At 37.6% G+C, this 22415-nt stretch overlaps 1 protein-coding gene across 3 annotated transcripts in view; it reads right to left on the reverse strand.

Annotated features, from left to right (window-relative positions):
* TMTC2 (transmembrane O-mannosyltransferase targeting cadherins 2) overlaps positions 1-22415 on the reverse strand; it is a 398878-nt gene that overhangs the window by 159425 nt on the left and 217038 nt on the right. For all 3 annotated transcript variants that reach the window (XM_036300084.1, XM_036300085.1, XM_036300086.1), the window contains exon 4: positions 15791-15905. In XM_036300084.1, coding sequence (XP_036155977.1) covers positions 15791-15905 — 115 coding nt within the window. The remainder of the gene's footprint in view (positions 1-15790; positions 15906-22415) is intronic.

Raw genomic sequence — 22415 nt, forward strand, 5'->3', positions numbered from 1 at the left:
AATCAAGTAAAGGAAAGCATTACGTAGGAGTGGTGGAGGGGCTGTAACTTAAAGAGGGTGCAGCTGGGAATCCTCAAGCAATTCTCTGAAGCGAAGAACTGAAAAAAGGAAGTGATATCAGATATAACTTAGCCATAGAAACTATTTACTATGTTGTGTACATAAATAACATATAAAATTTAAAAATAAGCAGATGACAAGATATTGATTTTTAAAATTCATTTTTATCTTAATATCCAGATGTCCTCAAACTTCAATTATACTGTAAGCAACTTCTCCATCATACAGGCAAATCATAGATAGCTCCTATATAAGAGAATAAATAAAATGAATGGAAGACAAAATCACTACACTTCCTGGTGTGTCTAGAAGATAATTCTTCTTAAGTCACAGGAATTGGAAATCTGCAGAGGACTGGTTGGAACCACACAAGTAACAAATATATATCTGTTCATTTTTCTCAGGAGCAGAAGAAAAAGGATACTTGCTTTTTCCATAGTGCAAAACCTCCGTCTGAGAAAACTGAAGTTAATTTACTTGAAATTCTGCTGCATATCAGCCTATACTTTCCATGTGAGCATAATTTTAGGAACAACCAAAAAATGCTTCTAGCTATTTAAGCAACCTTCAATCGGGTATAAAGTTAAACCAAACAAAAGGCATTAAAGCAGGATATGATTATGAATTTCTTTATAAACCTCTTTTATGGGCTTTCTAAATCATATCCTCAAATTCACCTACAGTGTTCTGGATGAAAATGACTATAAAATTAAAGGCCATTTTAACGAGATTTCAGAAAAATGCCTTTCATCATTTTTCCAACATGGAAAATAGTTTAACTCTCTTAACACAGTTAATCTTGAATGAATATTTCTACATGGGAAAGCATGAACCACACAGTGCCATTTAAAATTATGTTTGTAATAGAAAACCTATAATACAAATGAGTATTAGAATGATTTAATCTTCTTTCTCTTGCCAGGTTCCAATTTCTCTCTGATTTCCCCCCAACTTTACTTTGAGTTAGGGTAGTTAGGGCAAGGCTTAATAGTTTCAGCAGGCAATCCTAGACACCAATACTACAATGTGTAGCTCCCATTGCTATGAAAGAAGTAAGTGTGAAATAGTAAGTGGTTTAATTTAATTTTATTCAAAAGCATTTGTTGAGATCCAAAAAGGTACCAAGGACTTCACTATGTGCTAATTTACATCCCAGTTCCCAAAGAGCTCTTGTGTGAATTTCAGTCCTTTAGTCATTGTGTCCATGCATTTTATAGAATACAATTATTCTCTGGCATATCCTGTAGCTTTGTGATGGCAAAATGCTTTTATACTGTACTACATTGAGAAGAAATGAGTAATATATCCAAATATCTAAACCCATAATTTATGCCACTATTTTTTTATTTTACTGTGGGGATACAAAAGTCCCATAGAAATACTTAACCTCATAGTACATGATCTTTTGCCCATTTTCACCATTCTTACTGCCCAATCTATCCATCAGCTTCAATCGTATCCAACATCTGAGTCTTATTTCCTTCTCCTTGAACACACCTTATGGTTCTACTTCTCTACCAAGCTCCTTAAATATGGGTATTCTTCAGGATGTCACTCATGGTCCTTTCATCTACCCTTATACACATTTCAAACACACACACACACAATTTACAACCAGTTTCAAATGACCTACTTAGATAATTATAACTCCAAAGTCGACACTTCTATCCCAGAATGCTCTCATGAGCTATAGAAACATATTCCAGTTGCCTAGTGGAAGCCTAATAGTTATCTGAAACTTGCATAACGGAAACTGAACAATTTTCCCGAAAACCGTATTATTCATTTGTTTTCCCAGTGTGACAACTCTTCCTTTTTTTCTTTTTATTATCTTTTATCTCCAGGTTGAGTTAGGTCTTTTTGTCTGTCTTCTCATGATAATATAAGCTTATCCCTTAGAGAAGATGTTACTGTATTACTTACATATTTTAATCCCAAGTTTCAAGCTACTTCAGGGCAGAAACTATAGTCTTGATTAGCTATTCCCACCATCTAATACAATATCTTTCACTCTGAAGGCACTCAATATTTGTTGAATACGAATAAATTAGTGCATCCTTATTTCCAACACATGGACTTGCAAATATGCTTATATCTATAAATGTACTCAGAAGAGTAATCCATATTAACAAGATTTTAAAATTGGTCATTATTTGATCAGAAATGTGTGAAAACTAGTGATATTTGACATAGGTGTTATAAAAATTGGGGATTTTAGAGTGGCAAGAAAAGAGATTTCACCTTGAGAGCTAAACAGTAAAATCAACTCACAATGAATCAGAGAACAAGTATACAAAATTAACTGTGGAAAGAAGATGGCTTCAAAACTAGCAGACACATAGTGTCACTCATTTGACTGTATTAACACAACAAAAGTGTGAACGGAAGAGCAAGTGGGATTACTCTGAAAAAAGCTCTATAAATGGGAATATACAGAGGCAAATGTCAATAGCACTTATTCCAGCCCTTTCCAGGGAAGGAGGAACTTTAGCCAAGGAATTTGATAGCATCAGGCTTATAGTAATCTATACATATATACTAGAGGCCTGATGCACAAAATTCATGCAAGGTTAGGCCCTCACAGCCCCGGCTGAAGGGGCCCTTGTAGCCCCGCCTGCCTCATCGTTCCACGGTCCTAACCCCCGCCCACCCGCGCCTTGGCCTGGTGCTGCCTGTGTCCGCCACCACACACCCCTAGTTCCCCGTTCCATAGAGCCCCCCCCCGGCCCCCCAGATCAATCGCTCCACAGAGGGTGGCCTGGGCCTCCCTCTGTGGGGCGATCGATCACAGAGCACACCGCCCCCCCATCGATCATCTCGCAGAGGGTGGCCTGGGCCTCATTCTTTGGGGTGATCACAGTGCCCCCTGATTGATCGCCCCACTGGCCGGTGGCCTGGGCCTCCCTCTGCAGGATGATCATGGGGCAATGGCGGGCCACCCAAGCAATTGCATCGCACCTGCCTTGGCTGGCCTGGCACCAGTGCGTGTCATAGTGTGGTTGTCAGGACGGTCGTTATGTTGTTCAGCCGATCAGTCAATTTGCATAATACGTTTTTATTATTATAGATAAGCCTAAGCAATCATTCGATCGGTAGCTATGATGTACACTGACCACCAGGGGGCAGACGCTCAACACACAGGCATGGAAACATGGAACAGACTGATGAATCTCAGAGGGAAGGGGGGAGGGGGGAGGATGAGAAGAGATTAACTAAAGATCTTATATGCATACTAGAGGCCAAGTGCAGAGATTCATGCACCAGGGGGGGTTCCTTGGCCTGGCCTGCAGGGATCGGGCCAAAACCAGCAGTCTGACATCCCCCGGGGAATCCTGGATTGCGAGAGGAAACAGGCCAGGCTGAGGGACCCCATCAGTGCATGAATCCGTGCACCAGGCCTTAGTTTTATTATAAATTAATTCATCTAATACTCCTTAACTTGAGACTCTAATACTGTAAACTGAATGTTTTCAACACACAGCTAAATAGGCTCACCAAATAACTTGTGATTCCCATTGGCTTTCAGTCTTTCTAGTACTAATGACAATATAGTGCAGAAAATTCCATGAAAATACAGGCACACAGGGTATTTCTCATTCACCTGTGTGTTTTTGTTACCTAAGTAGGTCTCTCTGGGGATGATTACCTCAGTCAACTAAGCACCAGGCACATGAACAAATCCAATTTCTTCCCTTGGACCACTTGCAGAACCTCAGTGAATAATACTACTGAATGCTGTAAGATGAGCTCTCATGTTACATACAATTTGTTATTTTAACTATTTAATCACATATGATGCTTAACACCATAAAACCTATAGTAGAAAATGTTTTATCTTGTGAATTGTTTTGTTTTTTCAAATTGACCCGGATATATTCTAATCATAGCTTCTCCATAAAGTCATTTCTGACTTCCTCTTTACCATCTTGCAGATGTCCAGTTCATTATATAGTAATCATTTTGCCTTAATCTATTCTGGCATCTTAACAAGACAGACGTGGTCAAATTTCTTCAATATAGTACATCATGGCCAAAACTTGCATTTGGGTAATTTAATACTAAAATATATTCAAGAATTTAGGTGCAGAGACCCGGGTGGCTCAGTTGGTTGGAGCATCATTCCCTATGCCAAAAGATTGTGGGTTCAATCCAAGTTGGGGTGAATGAGGGAGGCAACCAATGGATGTTTCTTCTCTCTCTCTCTCTCTCTCTCTCTCTCTCTCTCTCTCCCTCTCTCTCTCTCTCCCTCTCTCTCTCTCTTCACCTCTTCCTCTCTCTATAAAATCAATAAACATATTCTCAGGTAAGGATTAAAAATAAATAAAATAAAAAGAGTTATATGCAAAAATTGCATATTTATGGGTTGGTGAAATAATTAAATATAATTTTCCCTAGTTTCACTAATAATTGTTATTTTTAAAAATATATTTTTATTGATTGCAAAGAGGAAGGAACAGGGGGAGGAAACATCAATGATGAGAGAGAATTATTGCTCAACTGCCTCCTGCAAGGTCCCTACTGGGGACTGAGTCCACAACCCAGGCATGTGCCCTGACCAGGAATCAAACTGTGACTTCCTGGTTCATAGGTTGATGCTCAACCACTGAGCTATGTCGCCTAGGCAACATAATCACTATTTTTTATCTTCAAAAATATTCTCAACAAAGACTAAACTTATATTCTTAGACTGTAGATTTGGTTAAAAATACTGTACGACTGCAAATTAGAATTGAAAATTACTGAATGGCAAATTTAAATATGTTCAACAGAAGTCAATTGTATAGCCACTTATATCCAAGTAGAATTTTTAAAGGCCTATTAATATTTCAAGAACCCTTAAACATCTTATTCTATATTTAATAAATCAGAATAAAATTATGTGCTTTATTATTTACTATTAGTTGCTATTTTTTTCTGGTTAACAATGGAAATAACCAAAATTTGTTTTGTTGAAATGTCTTTGGCTGGCTTTCCAGTTAAGTAACATATTATTTATTTTCTCTTACCCATTCGAACAAAAAAAAAAAAGTTTGTGTTCAATGTAGTAATAAAGAAAATATGTCCAGGGCTTCTGGGAGAAACAGGAAGGGAACTCAAGCCATGACACTGGATGATATATTCCAGAAACTTTATCCCACGACAGTATGTATACAGTAACCATGTCTCTGTGAGGAAATTTTACTGCTCGTATGTTTTTGGACAGTGACTATTTTCAAATACAGATATGATGCAAACAAATTGTAGAATACATCAATATAAAGAGTCAGCTAAGTAAACATGGCCAGTAATACGAGCTAGGGAAAACATATATCACCTAGGTATAATGGGCAGGACACAGGATTGTTATCCAATAAACTTAAATTCTGTTGATATATTTTCATTCACTAGTTTATTCATTGGTCTATTAATCAAATAATGGATTAGTTTAATAATTCATTCACTAGTGTATTAATCGACATATTTATAGTGTAACTCATTCATTAGCTTATTTTTTTAAATATATTTTACTGGAGGCCTGGTGCACAAAAATTTGTGCACTCGGGGGGGGGGGGGGTACCTCAGCCCTGCCTGTGCCCTCTTGCAGTATGGGACCCCTCGGGGAATGACCACCTGCTGGTTTAGGCCCGCTCCCCGGGGGATTGGGCCTAAGCTGGCAGTCAGACATCCCTCTGGTAGCCCAGGAGCCCTCGGGGGATGTCCATTTGCCAATGGGGAGCAGACCTAGCTGCAGTTGTACATCCTTAGCACTGCTGAGGAGCCGGGAGAGGCTCCCACCACCACCGCTGTACTGGCAGTCATCAGCCTGGCTTGTGGCTGAGCAGAACTCCCCCTATGGGAGCACACTGACCACCAGAGGGCAGCTCCTGCATTGAGTGTCTGCCCCCTGGTGGTCAATGTGTGTCACAGTGACCAGTGATTCCCAGTCGCTCTGCTGTTAGGGTCAATTTGCATATTACCCTTTTATTATATAGGATAGAGGGCTGGTGCACGGGTGGGGACCGGCTGGTTTGCCCTGAAAGGTGTCCCGGATCAGGGTGGGAGTCCCGCTGGGGTGCCTGGCCAGCCTGGGTGAGGGGCTGAGGGCCGTTTTCAGGCTGACAACACACCCTTCAGGGAGGGGGGTCCTGCTGGGGTTCCTGGTCAGCCTGGCTGAGGGGCTGATGGCTGTTTGCAGGCTGGCCACAGCCCCTTCATGGTGGGGGAACACGCTGGGATGCCTGGACAGCCTGGGTGAGGGGATGATGGCTGTTTTCAGGCTGGCCAAGCCCCCCAGAGAGGACCCTCACCCCATGAGGGTGTGGCCATCCTGGGTGAGGGGTTGATGGCTGTTTGCAGGCTGGCCACAGCCCCTTCAGGTTGGGGGATCCTGCTGGGGTGCCTGGCCAGTCTGGGTGAGGGGCTGATGGCTGTTTGCAGGCTGGCCACAGCCCCCAGCCACCTAAGCTCCCAGTGGAGGCTGGCTGGAAGCAGGTATCTGGGACTTATTTAGCTTCTATAATTGAAACTTTGTTGCCTTTTGCAGAGGCCACAGCCGGCCAGAGCAGGTGGGAAGCTTGGCTTCCTCCATCGCCGGGGCAACCAAGCCTTCTGCTTACTCTAGCTCTGTGGCTGCGAGCCGCCATCTTGGTTGGGTTAATTTGAATATAGTTGCTCTGATTGGATGGTGGGCGTGGCTTGGGCATCACAAAGTTATGGCCAATTAGCATCTTTGCCTTTTATTAGTGTAGGTTGATTTTTTTATAGAGAGGAAGAGAGAAGGATAGAGTTAGAAACATGGATGAGAGAGAAACATCGATCAGTTGCTTCCTGCACACCCCCTACTGGGGATGTGCCTGCAACCAAGGTACATGCCCTTGACCAGAATTGAACCTGGGACCCTTCAGTCTGCAGGTTGATGCTCTATCCACTGAGCCAAACCGGTTAGGGCTCACTTGTTTATTCGTCAACATGTACATAATGTTAAGCCCATTTGCCTGGCATTGTGCTTGGCACTGGGGCTAGAAAGAGCTTCCCCTGGCTTTAAAGAGCTTATGCTCTAATTAAGAAGAACATGGTATCACAAATATTATTAGGACTCAGACCAAATAGAGCCAAGTAGTACTTGCTCTGGTGAGATTTGTTAGAGGTACCTATCTTCCAACTCAGAAAAAGGGAGAGGTATCAAGAAATCTTCCCAGGAAAATATTTGAGGTGAGATATAAAGGATGCTGAGGTATTAGCCAAGCAGAAAGGATGGGGAGTAGGGTTGAAACAGATCAGAAGGGGAGAAGATGGCAGAGAATGCTGCAGGCAAAACAAATAGTATGTGCAGCGGCTTCCTAGGCAATGAGAAAATGACATCATTGGGAAAACTCTAAAAAGTTCAACTAAAAATCAGAGCAAAAACCAAAAATTTTGAATCAGGCATATTTTTCAAAAAATAAAATGTAAACAAGCAGGAACAACCAGTTTAAAATGTTCTTGCCATGTAATCAGGTAGGTACCTACAAGCTGCACCTGCCCCCTCAAATTCCAGGAATCAGTAAAGGGCCAGATGAGTTGTGTACCCAGAGCTCTAGTGACCCCAAGGCAATGGAATTTCATCAAAATCTCTCAGCTCCATTTCCTTTACATCAGACATGCCAGGCACTTCCAGGTATTCCTGTCTGATAACCTCTAATTTTAGGAGACCAGCCTGCTTACCTAGTATCCCCTGGACACCCTTCTCTGCTCCTCTGTCCCCAGAATAAAACACACATACATATATACAATACACATACTAGTACACATACACATACACATACACATACACATTCACATACACATTCACATACACATTCACATACACATTTACATACACATACACATTCACATACACATTCACATACACATACACATACACATTTACATACACATACACATTCACATACACATTCACATACACATACACATACACATTTACATACACATACACATTCACATACACATTCACATACACATACACATTCACATACACATACACATACACATGCACATGCACATACATACACACATACACATGCACATACACATACACACATCCAGGGAACCTGGTGGGAAACCCTGTCCTGAACTCTTGCCATTCGGCCTCCAGTTACTTTCTCTTTCATTTTCATGTCCTCACTTCTCGTGAGTTTCTCCTGCTGGTTTTCAGCAGAACTCAAAGGATGGCTCAGCTTCACGTCAGAGAGCACCACTTCCATTCTGTAATCTTTGATCCTTCTAATCTCTCAAAGGTTTTCAAAACCTAACCCTGCATGAACACATAAATGTATCAGTTCTGCACCCATTTTCCCCACTGCTGCATCCCCCTAAGATACTTCCTCCTAGGACAGAGTTCTTAGCATCATGAAACATATAAACTTATTGAAATCCTGTACAAAATTTTAGCTTCATAAAGGAATCTTTACCCAGTCCCCTCCCCATTAAAATCCACTGCCTGAGCTCTATCTCTCCTAAATGGAAGCTCCCAAAAGGCAACTGTTATTGGTTAAATTGTCTCTTCAAAATCAGATATGTTGTAATTCTAACCCTTCAGTACCATAGAATATGAAATTTGGGGGAAATAGGGTCTCTGCAGATGTAAAATGTCCAATTAACATGGGTGGGCCCCTAATCCTATGACTGGTAGCCTGAGAATGTGAAGACAGAGAAACACAGGGGAAACGTTGTGATAACAGAGGCAGAGATGAGAGTTATGTAGCTGTAAGCCCAGGAACGCCAAAAAAGCCAGCAAAGTTCAGTAAGAAGCAGGAAAGAATTCCCCTCCAGGTCTCAAAGGGAGCATGGCCCTGTGGACACCTTCATTTCAGTCTGTCCACATCCAAAACCATGACACAATACATTTTTATTGTTTTAAGTACCTAGCTTGTGGTACTATGTCATGGCAGTCTTAGCAAACTGCTACACACAGCAACCCTAATAGGAATGTGTTTGCTTCTGAAATTACAAGAAAAAAAATAACTCTAGATATCTAATTCAAAAAGGGGCTTTATAGCTTCAACTAGTTTAGGGATAATGATCAAAATACATTTAAACAATTCAAAAACCATAGTTATCTAATACTCATTACTAATCTTATCACTTACATTGACAAATGGGATCTTCTCTGCTCTGATATGGATTTAATAATTCATTTATAAAACTAACAAATATAGTTAGAATTCCTATAAGTATGGGAAGATACAATAATCAATAAGAAATTGTCACTACATCAACAAGCTGAATATGAATGAAAATGGCCACTGTGCTTCAATATTAACTTTAGACAGATATTCTTTATATTGCACAAGTATTTATTTATTCCCAGCTTATTGATAAGTCTTGTTCTCTGAGGCAGATGTTGATCAAAAGGCTTCATGGCATTTCTAGAGATGATCATATACTTTTCCTCTTCTGACTTTTTAAATAAAAAGAATAGAGTAACTGAATGGTAATATTGTATACCATAAATCTAAAAATAAATGCCATCTGATAGTGGTGTTTTAATCTTTAACATGCTGCTGCATCCACTACATTAAATTTAAGACATGTCAACAGTTATATTAATAAGTATAATTGGCCTGTCCTGGTCCTGTTATTTTGTTCTTGCTTGTTTGCTTTTTGTTCTGTTTTGGGTTTTCTGGAGGGAGGGGGTATTGGGGAGTTGCTATTCTCTTTTTGTTTTTGGTGTTAAATCTAATCAGACCTTTGCTATCAGCATTATCTAGCTTCACAAAAATAAATGAAAAGTGCAACTAGGTGCAAGAAATACCACTTCATCAAAGATTTGACAGAACTCATGAAATCCCTAATTTGGTTCCTAGTGGAAAAGATTCTTTAATGTGATTTTCAAAATTTTCTGGTTTTTTTAATTCAGATTGCCTACCTCTTCTTGTGCCAATGTTGGCCATTTCTATTTTTCAAAAAAAAGCATTCATCTACAGATTTCATATCTAAGACTTCCATATATTTAATTACATTTTGTTATTTTAACTTTCCATATATCTAGTTGTAGCCCTTTTCTGATTTTCAATGCTGTATATTTGAGATTTTATATTTTGTTCCATATTACCATTGACAGAAATTGTTCATCTTTTAAAGAACAAGCTCATATATTATATTTTATTAACATTTTCTTTCTTTTTATTTCCTTTAAATTTATTAGTTTATTTTATTGTTTCTTTCCTAGCTTCTCAGATTGGATAATTAATTAGATTCTTTTAACATAGAAAAGGCAACTAGCTTAAAGTGGCAAAATCTCTATTTTCCACAGAAATGATCTGCTCTGTTATGTAAGATAATCAGAAATTGATTAAACCACATTATACACAGCAAAAGTAGGTTTACAGTTAGTTGTGAGTATGTGAAACAGAGTTTAATTTTGAATTATTATTTATTATTGCATTATTTTCCTTATGAACAACTGTAAACTTACCTTTACCCAACCCTGTATTTACTACCTGAATTCTGAAATCAAATCCCTAATGAAATATTTAACGTTCTATTGAATTATTATTTAAATATCATTTGGAACAAAGTGACTGGGACGAATCTATAACAACAATGAAAGAACATCAGCTGATTATTTTTCAGCCTAGAAATCAATTCTATTTCAAATGTCAGTGAGTGGTGTAGTTACAAGGTTGAAAGTTGACCATGTATTTGTGAAATTTGACAGTGTAAATCACTAAGCAATGGCCCATCTCTTTTGTTTCTGAAAATTTCCTATACTTGAAAATAAAAACCAGCATCATAATGAAGATCTATTATACCAGGTATTTAAAAAACTTAGTCATGTGAAGTAATGCATTTCAATAAATTGGGCAATATAAATAGAAGGCTGAATATAAGGATGTGCAAAGAGTGTACTATATCTATTGCTACTAAGAGTAGAAGTAAGTACTACTTTAAATTTCACATTATGTGACTATTATCTGTAAGCATGGATTGACATGGTATCAATAGTTTATAATTAATGAATTTATTTATGTTTTTAAGAACTATTTTTAAAAATTGAATTTTAGGGAATGAGGAAGGGAGAGGGAGAGAGAAACATCGATGTGAGAGCAGAGCATTGATAGGCTGCCTCCTGCATGCCCCCTATCAGGGATTGAGCCTGCAACCTGGTCATTTGCCCGGACCACGAATGGAACCTGCAACCTTATGGTGTATGGGACGATGACTAACAAACTCAGCTACACTGGCCAGGAATAATTTAGACATTTAATAAGGCTTTTTGATGCAATTTCTTCTTCAAAGCAACTCTTACCTCAGTGCTACAAATCCACTGATAATCTTTCTAACAAAATTCTACAGCATGAGTTCAGTAAACAGAGTAACTGACATAAAAAGTTAATTTATATTCTCTATTAGATTTAATTTCAAATATTCTACGTGTAAAGGTTATTTGAATTAATGTTTTTTCTGAATTTGAAAGATATACATTGAGGCTTTTTTCTCACACCTTTTGTTTATTCTGTAGAAATGTGATTTTATGGGATATAGAGTTAACTTTTTTCTTAATCTCTTAAGTTCAAATTCCAGCTCCTCTACTATTTGTGTGACCTTAGAGAAATTGCCTCTGAGTTTCATTTTCCTCATATTGTAGGCTTCATTTAAAGACAAACTATGATAACATTTGTAAAGAATTAAGAAGAGTGCTTGGTATATGTAAGTAATTCAAGTAATTGCTATCAAGAAAAAAGAATCAATATTATCCCATACATTTATTAAAAAGATATATAACCATTTATATGCACTTCTCATGTAAAACTTGATATTAATACTGGGGAAAAAAACTGTCCTCAAAGTTTGAAGATATTATCAGGCAATGCTGCCCAACTTCAGATATAACCAAATATCATTTATACAAGTATTTACTTAATAATTTTTCAAATCATATTTATCTATCCTGACATAGAACAATATTTAGATGTGCTTTTTAAATGTGCTAGTCATATTTTTTAAAAAAATTTAAACATAAAATTCAATATACAGGGACTAATTTAGGATTCTCTCTGACCCCTAGAATCATCCTGTGGCTGGTCAATGTTGGTGTACCTCCCTTTAGTAATGATTGCTTGTGGTTTTTTTCTAATTTGTCTTTATTGTTGAAATTATTATAGAAGTCCCCTTTTCCCCCCACTGACCACCTTCACCCTGCTCCTGCTCCCTTCCCCAGGCTTTCACTGCACTATTGTCTGTGTCCATGGGTTATCCATATATGCATATAAATTCTTTTGTTAAACTCTTCCCACCTCTCCTCTTCCCTTGAGATTGGTCAGTCTGTTCCATATCCCTGGATCTATTTTGTGAAGTTACATAATCATATATATCTCCCTAGTAAAAATTTCTAATATGAAAAATTTTAATAATTTACAAAGCAGTAGCTTTATGAACATTGAATTCGTTTAAAAATATCTAGGTTACTGACTAAAAGTACAGGTTTTAACAGAAGTGTATAATTTCCAAAAGCTTTTAAAATTCATCAGTGAATATGAGTATTTCATGCAACTAATACATACTCATTCATTTCAGGCTTTGATCATAAAGCATCTTTAAGATACATAACTATAGCTGAAACCGGTTTGGCTCAGTGGATAGAGCATCGGCCTGCGGACTGAAAGGTCCCAGGTTCGATTCCGGTCAAGGGCATGTACCTGGGTTGCGGGCATATCCCCAGTAAGAGATGTGCAGGAGGCAGCTGATCGATGTTTCTCTCTCATCGATGTTTCTAACTCTCTATCTCTCTCCCTTCCTCTCTGTAAAAAATCAATAAAAAATATATTATAAAAAAAAGATACATAACTATAACTGATGATATGAAAAGTAATTAAAACCTGCTATTATCACAAAGGAGCATTATTAGGTTAAGTTTACTTACTGGTAAGATTGAGCAAAGCAAATTCATTTTCTTTCAGGATTTGAAATAGCACAAGGAGCAATTTCTATACATCAGAGAGAATTATGTATTAAAAATAGCATATACATATGAAAAGAAAAATTTTCCCCAAATATTCTCTAAACTATCTTTGAGAAAACTTCCTACCTATATAAATAGGTAGAAAAGAAAAAGTTTGTTCCTAGAGAAATATGATATCATATATTTATAATATTATGGGTTGTAAAAGACCTATCTTGGTGCATTTTATTGATATTTGATTTTAAAAACCATTGAAAAATTCCCTATTTTGAAATATAATTATTGAATATCAGATTTCTGTCAATGACATGGGTTACATAATCTAATGCGTTGAAATCATTGCCAACACTTCTTGTGGAATTTAAGCCTTTCCTTTGAGTTAACAGTTAAATGTAGTTTAAAAAAAATAAAACCCTGTCATTATTAGTAAAAATATTATGGAGCTATCTATGGCATTTTTGACATAGCTGATTTTACTACATTTAGTGTGTGTGGGGAGGGGGGGGGAACAAACTGATTGTGTTACTTGTTAGCAATCATTTCTCCAACAAGGATTTTTCATTAGGGTTTGAGAAGGTATATACATATATTTTCATAGTTTATATATGTATCTAGATAGTGGAGTTTTAAAGGTGCAACTTTTAGATTACATGTAAATTGAATTTATCTAATAGAATAAATTTCTCTTCTCAAAAAAGAATAAGCCTAGATAGATACATTTTCTTTTTTCTTTCAACCTTTGCCCAAGAGGTATCCACAAGAGATAGAGAACTATGGATAAAAGAGAGAAAAATAAGATCAAAACAGAGTACTAGTTGTTCAGCTTATTTTCTCCCCCAAAATGTATGAAGAATAAACACCAAAAGAAAACTCTCATCCCATATTGCAAGACAAGAGGCCCCTTTGACAACATTACTTTCATATACAAAAATAAAAATAAAAAATAAAAAAGGAACATTTGTGTAAATTTATCAAGTTGATAAGGTTTTTTTCATGAAATAAAGATTCTATTAATCAATAATATAGTTACATCACAATATTTAGATGGAGATGTGGGAAAAGACTTTGTAGGAATATCAAGATATATTTATTCAAGTAAAAAGAAAAAGATGTAGACTAAATTATTTCAGGGAAAAGGATGGTGATATATCTGGTGAGCATGAAACACAGCAGAGAGCAACAGGGGTTGTGCAAGCTGGAAAGGATGTGCCCCATCTGAAAGCCTTCCAGGTGAAAAAAGAAAAAATTAAATCTGTGCAGGTCAACACAAAACACACGCTGACCTAATTTAGACCACAGGCCGTGAGACTGAGACCCCAGTGTGAAGGCCTGGGGTGGGGGGCAGGGACCGGCTAGCAGGCGGAAAAGGGGGACATATGTAATACTTTCAACAATCAAGATAAAAAACAAAGCAATAACAAGGTAAATATATAAACAGGAGATTAAACTGAGCTCACCCTGTCTGTTGGACGTTAAAAATCTAAATCTTTTTTCCTGTTAACTTTTATTGTACCTTTTTATCTGTGTTTTTAGATTTAGACAGTACGAAAGACTGAGATGCAACCAGGTCATAAATACATGCTAAAAATTAGAGCTGACAGATAACTTTGATATTGTCAATATTACATAGTATTCATTAGTCACAGCAGTGACATCTTATTCTGCCTGGTCTCTTCCAGCAGGGAATTGGTACTCCAATCCACTCCCCTTCACTCCACTTTCCTCCCCTCCACTCCCCTCCACTCCACTCCACTCCAACTTCGGTGGCACTGTCAACAGTGGTATCTTATAGCCCCTGCCACACTGCCCAGTGTTTCATCCAAGAGAGGACACATAACCCCAGGAAGATATAGCAAGACCTTTTTACAGGATTAATAGAGACACCAAGACAATCTCTTCTGAGACTGAGGAGTCAGGATGTTATACACATAACAGTACAAGAATCATCTTTCCCATTGATATAGACAGAGTTCCACAAAGAATGAAGCGAACCTAGAGGAACCAGAGCCACAAAATGCAGACAAATTCTTACAGCATAATAAAGCAGCTGGATCTAATTGTGCCACATCTAGTTAACGGCAGGAATTTTCAGTTATGGGAGTTAATAAAACCTCTTCTGTGTTTAAGCAAGTTTAGACTACGTTTCTATTACTTATAAACAAAAGTGTCATAAATATAAGAGGCCAAAAAAGGGATTTTGGTTAATTTGCATTTACCCATTCACATCTCACTGTACCCCTAGAGACTTTCTATTTAAAGAACAAAACCAATTTTTCCCCTAGCGATTTTTCTAATCCAATGTACACAAAGATTCTAAATTATCCAATTATCCCAACCTAATTATTAGTACCACTGGAGAGGGGACAAATTAAAGAAGAGCCGTTATCTTATTCACTAATACATGTTCTACATATACTTGGAAGCAATTTTTTAATAGAGGATAAAATCTATTATTACTAATAGTCAAGATATCAATTATATAAATTATCAACCATAGCAGGTTTATTTTATGAACCCATCTAAGTATTAATGGAACAAATTTTTAAAAAATTTAAAAGCATTTAAACCAATTTTTGTTACATGGCACAGTACTTCAGTTGTGTCACATCAATACACATGAATATCAATGAGGTGGCCCATAACAAGGAAGTCACAAATACCATCCACCTACTAGTCTCTGAGGTATGATTAATGAAAAAACTATTTCAGAAAACAGTTATCATCTCCATCTCCAGCAGTTAAATCAATAGTCCCTCTCGCCACAGGTTTCAAAGATGAACCAAACCAGACAAAGCAATGCATACTCACAAATTATAAAGCATGTCAGCCATGTTGCTACGGTAGTACAAAGCATTCCTATAGGCGCTTTCAGCTTCGGAAATTTTGCTCTGACTCTTCAGAACATTTCCAAGGTTACCCCATGCTGCCAAGAAGAGAAAGAAGTATTCAGGCTGAGTATCAATCCAATTATACGTGACATAGTATCAGGCCATCAGGAAGTACCACGGGGAGAGAAAAGCTTCATAAAACATTTTTAAGATGGAAAATTTATTTCCTTTATACTCTAACATTTCATCAAACCAGAAGATTAAATGCAACCAAAGCCTAAAAAAATCTAAAGTAATTATTATGTCTCAAAGCTGATACACATATACAGTTCATCATAAGGCCAACAACAATGTTATCTTAAGATCACCTACAAAGACTTCATGGTCTTTCGAATTTCAGTAGGGGTCTTCATGGCCTGAAATTACTGTATGCTAACTGGGCCAGAAACTGTAAGAAATCACCTTTAAATAAACAAAGATCTCATTCAAATATTTAAAAACTGATAAATGACATAGGAGAACTGGGAATGAAAAGCAGGAAAACTAAACAAGATCAAAGCTATAAAGAGGCTTAATGGGCACTGGGACATATCAGTAAAACATGCTTCGTAAAGCAGTTAAGTATAATAAAGTTCTTTTATACCCTTCCTGCTAACAAACACATTTGTGTGAAAAGCAGTATCCCAGTATTTCCACATATAATCATATTAAAAGAATCTATATTTTGTGTGCCCTTTGTTTTTCACCCCAAATAATCATGATTTCTCAACATTAAAAATAATAAAAGTCATAATTCTTTTATCAACAGCTGCCCATATAGCATGACTCTCAAGCAGAACTAGCCCTCAAACTGGGATGCTTCTCTTATCTTCCTTCCTTCGCACAAAGAAAGATGGGGGTATCAAGTCCTAAAACTAGAGTCCCTCACATCTAGATGGGGATGGGAAAGTTTGTGTCAAGATATATTTGGGTGATTACTGAGTCTACCTGAAGAATGAAAGCAGTTTTTAAGTATCATTTTTTTAATGCCTAAGTATAGAATCTTTCAAGCCCAGATGTGCTTATGCGCCCTATAATTTAATAGTCTGTGTCTCAGTTTACTCATCTGTAAAATGGGAATTAGTATCTCATGGGCTTTGTGATATTAATAAATTAGTTAGACGGCGTGGCTCAGTGGATGAGCATCTACCTATGAACCAGGAGGTCATGGTTCAATTCCTGGTCAGGGCACACGCCTGGGTTGCAGGCTTGATCCCCAGTGTGGGGTGTGTAGGAGGCAGCTGATCAGTGATTCTCTCTCATCATTGATGTTTCTATCTCTCTATCCCTCTTCCTTCCTCTCTGAAATCAATAAAAATATATTTTTAAAAAGTTACTAATATATGTAAGGTGTTTAAGACAGTGTCTGACACATGGCAAACAATAAACATTTGCTATTACCATTGATATTGTTGTGGTTGATGCTCTTTGCAAATTACAGAGTCAAGCATTGATTATAGAAAAATGTCAAATATTATACACTTTATGCAATCATATTATCTACACAGAATAATAATCTTTTGTATTTGGAAAGTTAAATACCTCCTCTTGCTGCTGACGGAAAAAAGAGAAAAAGGACTGAACTTAACAATTGTCCCAACCTAATAATGTTACATGCACCATGCCACAAACTTAAATACATCAGCTGAATTCTCAGCACAGTCCTGAACACAAATATTATGCCCACCCTTTGGATGAGGAAACAGATTCAAGGAGAAGTTAATACTGGAGTATTAATTACAGGAGGGATTCTACACCAAGGCTGGCTGTTTGCTGCCCTCCACCTAACATTTTAATACCACATTTCATCTTCCACTGCAAAACGACATTCACACACTATGCTTTAGGCCTTGATATTATGTCTATAGAAATTGAATCCTTAAATTGAAATATAAAAGAGGTAATTTAAATTACTGTCAAATTCGAACACTAAATGCAACAACAAGAAATACAAAGTAGGGAAAACAAATAGTAAAATAAATTATAATTATTTTCAAACTTAATAGGCATAATACTATGTGTATTTTATATGTAGGCCCTCACCTACAAATTAATGAATCATGACTCTACAGAAACTTCTAACACCCAGGCTATTTTTCAACCCACCTCACCTCTCCCAAAGTTCTGATTTGATTGTGACATTTATAAATAAAACCATGTTTACATTAGAACCACTCCAGAGAAATGCATCCAAATATTATTTTAAGCATCATCAGGAAAACATCATTAGGATGTTATACCATCTAAACCATAGTCCTAGACCATGCTCAAAAGAACATTATATTTTAAGGTGTATTTCCAGAGAAAGAGATTGACTTTTTTTTTTTCAGATAGCTATACCTCAATTAAATAATAAACTAACAAGCATTCCTCTTGTTAATAGTCAACAGACATATGTATAGAATATATGTTCACTCATTTGGTTGCTTGTTCATTTATTCATTCATAAGTATATTCATTTACTAAACAGATCTTGGTTAATCCCCTCTTTTGTGCCAGGTACTTCCTTAGGGACTGCACACTTAGAAATGTACAGGCATGCACTCAGAGCTTATGTGTGAAGTGGGGAGTGAAGTGAGATGGGAAAGGAAGTACCACACAACAGAACAAATGAATGAATGGATGGATGGATGATAAGTGCTACAAATAACATAAAAGCAAGACAGAGTCCATGAAGCTAATTTAGACAGAGATAACTTACAAATAGGGAAATAGGTTTGATCTCTAAGGAATAAAGGATAAGGAGCCAGACTTACAAAGACTGATGAGTCCAGATAAGGGGAATTGTTAGACTAAAGGATATAAAGCAAGAATGCATTTGATTATTTCCAAGAACAACAAAGGCCAGCCAGTTGAGTAGTGGCAAGATGAAAAGAAAAGCCATGATGAAGTCACAGAGGCAAGCAGGTGTCCTTCAGGATCTGCTAAAGTCTGAGGGTTACTTGACTTGCAATGGGTGGGGGAGAGCTTTCAGAGAGGAGTTTTGTGATATATCTTAATGTATTTGAAAAGATCACTCTGCCTCCTCTGGGGAGGAGGTGCTCACTGCAAGGGAATAGCACTCACTGCAAGGGAATAGCACTCACTGCAAGGGAATAGCAGAACGAACAGAGAGACCAAAGGTAGCTGCAGTGAATGAAGAGGGCAAGAGTAGGGTGGCTTCCACTGCGACAGGCAGCAGACGGAGAGGGCTATTTCAAAGTGAGACTACAATTAAGAAATTAAGCCCTAGCCAGTTTTGCCCAATGGATAGAGCATCGGCCTGTGGATTTAAGGGTCCCAGGTTTGATTCTAGTCAAGGGCACATATATTCTGGTCAAGGGCATGTACCTCAGTTGCAGGTTCCTCCCTGGCCTGGGCCCTGGTTAGGGTTCATGCAGGAGGCAACCAACCATGGGCAAGGTTATCTGTGGCAAAGCTACAAGGTAAAACTAACTTTCTTATTTTTTGTCCAAATGAAATCTCTCACAATATGTCACATCTTTATAATTAAGTCACTACCCTGGGTGACTCGGGGTGGGGGGTGGGGGGAAATTCTGCAATTAAGCATATATTTTAAAACATTTTAATTGCTTTTGGATAAAAGAGAGAAGGAGGGAGAGGAGGAGGAAGAGGAGAAGAAGGGAACAGGTTGGGGTGGAGGGAGGGAGAAACATACCAAATCTGGTAGAACACCAGCTTGAGGCCAGATTACTGAGACCACGATAAATACGAAAAAACAAGACTACTTCATAATTTTATTGAATGAAAAGAGAAAAGGGTCACTGTATAACAATCCACAAAATATCAAACATCCCTCGCTTGCTAGAAATGATTTATTTATCCAGTCATAAAATGGTCGCAGCATCAAGTCTAAAGGACACCCCTCATTCCTTATAACTTCTCCGAACTCACCCAACCAAAGTCCAGTTCCGACTACAGGATATGTAATGAGACACCACAGGGTCTCCATGGTACATTGGTCCCTCAGTGTAAGAAGTAAGTCACCTTCCTTACCACAAGTGTGTTCCTGGTGGTCTTCAGCGAAAGCACACTGACATCAAGGATTTCATCACACTCAAGTCTGAAAACAATGCCACTTAAAAATCCCCTCTCCCTTAGATAACTGTTCTTCAATACAGTGTTTACAAAAACATATTTTAGGTTTTTAAAGTAAGAGCTGCCAAAACAAAGTCTAAAACTGACGCACACATTTCTGGCATAAAAACTGCTATCACCATTTCCAAATTTTCAAATTTAAAGGTGATTGATTTTTGCATCAATGCTACCAAAACTCAATGCTAATGTAAAGATTAATACAAAAAATAGAAAAGCATCCTAAACCATATGACCTAATAAAAATCCCACCAGCAGTCAAATAGTAATTCTTTTCATGAAAGTTGTTCATTTATCATGTTTCAATAATAAAACAAAAAGTAAAAATCATGGTTGAATTGAGAAATCATTTAAAATCTAGCTAATGCAGATATATTCCAGTTTAAAGGAAAATATATTAAGGTGGAATACAAAATGTACATCTTAAATAGGCTAATATGATGATTTCATGTGTACACACTTAACCTATAGAGTTATTAACCTATAGAGGAAAGAAAATAAATACCAAGCATTTTAACTAATACTCAAATTTATTAGTAACTCAGAGAAATGCAAATGATAACAAAATATAATTTCTACTCAGATTGGCAAGAAATAGAAAATTGGATAAAGACGAGCACTAGTAGGGGAAGGACCCTGTGCAGAGTTGGTGGCAGTGCAGCCTGGGCCAGCCATTTGTTATCCTATCTGACAATACTCAGTCAAATCAACGAATGTCATTCCTAAGTCAAGGACAAACTCTGACCAGCAATCCCATTCCCAGGGAAATTCTCACCTAAGAGAACACGTAGAGGGTGTTTAACCTTAGTTTTGCTTGATAGTAAAGTAACTGATTGTCTACCCTGGGAGTACGATGTGGGACATAGACTTTATGGATTACTATGCAGCAACAAATTCCATGTAAACACTGTAACATGAATGGACCTTAAAAAGGTCTACAAAGTGACAAAATATTGAATGCATCCCATGTCACACCAGTTATAAATATTAAAATTTCATTTGCACCCAAGACATCACTGTGCAATTTATAAGAGTATATCATAAATTGAAGGATGCAAATTAAGTACATTGAAGGAGCTTCCTATAGTACAAAGGGAAGATGAACTTAGCAATAGAGATAAAAGCAAATAAATATATGAATCAAAGAGAGGAAACTTGCAGGGATCATCCTGAAAACATGCCACAAGCCAAAGAAGAAAATTAAACTAACACCCTGCAGCTGGGTTCAAGGGGAAGGGAAAAAACGAAAAATGAAAGTCACACCCACATTCTTTTAAATAGAGATGGAGTTATCCTATATCCAACTTAAGGAATAAAGGGTTTTAACATTCACTAAACTTTTTCTTGTACTAAAACACTTCTAAACAGATGTTTGGGATTATCTTCAAATTTTCACTTGGTAATTATACTTTGGACTTAAAAGATCTTGTATTTTCATTAACATGTAATGTCATTTACATTTTTAGGCCCATATATTTTATTTAGGAGTTCAACTCATGTGGTGATTTTTTCAAGTACAGTTTTATTGAAATAAAATCCTCAATTACTATTATTCTTCCAAGAAATTCTGATGAAGCCCAAAAATAGTACCCATGCTTTTAAAGTCTGTATTTCGGTAGACAAGTGTGGACAGATGAATTCAATTCACACTTGAAACTCAGAAGATAATATAATAAATCACTTGTTTGAAGTTCAAAAATATATAATTAGTTATTTCTAAAATATCAGAGTAACATCAGTTTTCCCCAATAGTGTTTCAAAATATTTAGGGTACTCATTTTATTCCTGTTGTTTTACAAAACGAGTATTATAAGCTGTTCTTATACGGGGTTGGGGGGACTGCTGTCTGATCTCATGGCTTTTCCTTGCAGCACTATAAATCTAAGTGGCATTAAAGAAAAGGAAAAGAAGGGACAAGAGTAGGTAGAGAAGTAACATACATATATATAAGTCAAGGACAAATCCGACCAGCAATCCCATTCCCAGAGAAATTCTCACCTAGGAGAACACATAGAGGGGATATATATATTAATAAAAGCCTAGGTGGCCCTCATGCATGATGTCATCACACGCACAGCGGAGGCAGGGCCCAGCAGCCACTCTGCATGCTGAGGCCTGGGTATCCCATGGCTCGGCGCAGTATGGAGGAGGCAGGGCCCGGCAGAGGAGGTGGGTTGCAGCAGGGGAGGGCAGTTGGGGGTGATCGGGCCAGCAAGGGGGCAGTTAGGCGTCAATCAGACCAGCAGGGGAGCAGTTAGGGAGCGATCAGGCTGGCAGGCAGAAGCGGTTAGGGGCAATCAGGCAGGCGATCGGTTAGGAGCCAGCAGTCCCGGATTATGAGAGGGATCCCAGGTTGTAGCGGGTGTAGGTCGGGCTGAGAGACACCCTCTGCCCCCTGTGCATGAATTTCGTGCACCAGGCCACTAGTATATGATAATAAAAATCATAAAGGTGTTTTCATTTACTTAAAA

The sequence above is a fragment of the Myotis myotis genome, unplaced genomic scaffold, assembly GCF_014108235.1.
Source record: "Myotis myotis isolate mMyoMyo1 unplaced genomic scaffold, mMyoMyo1.p scaffold_m19_p_3, whole genome shotgun sequence".
NCBI lineage: Eukaryota > Metazoa > Chordata > Mammalia > Chiroptera > Vespertilionidae > Myotis > Myotis myotis.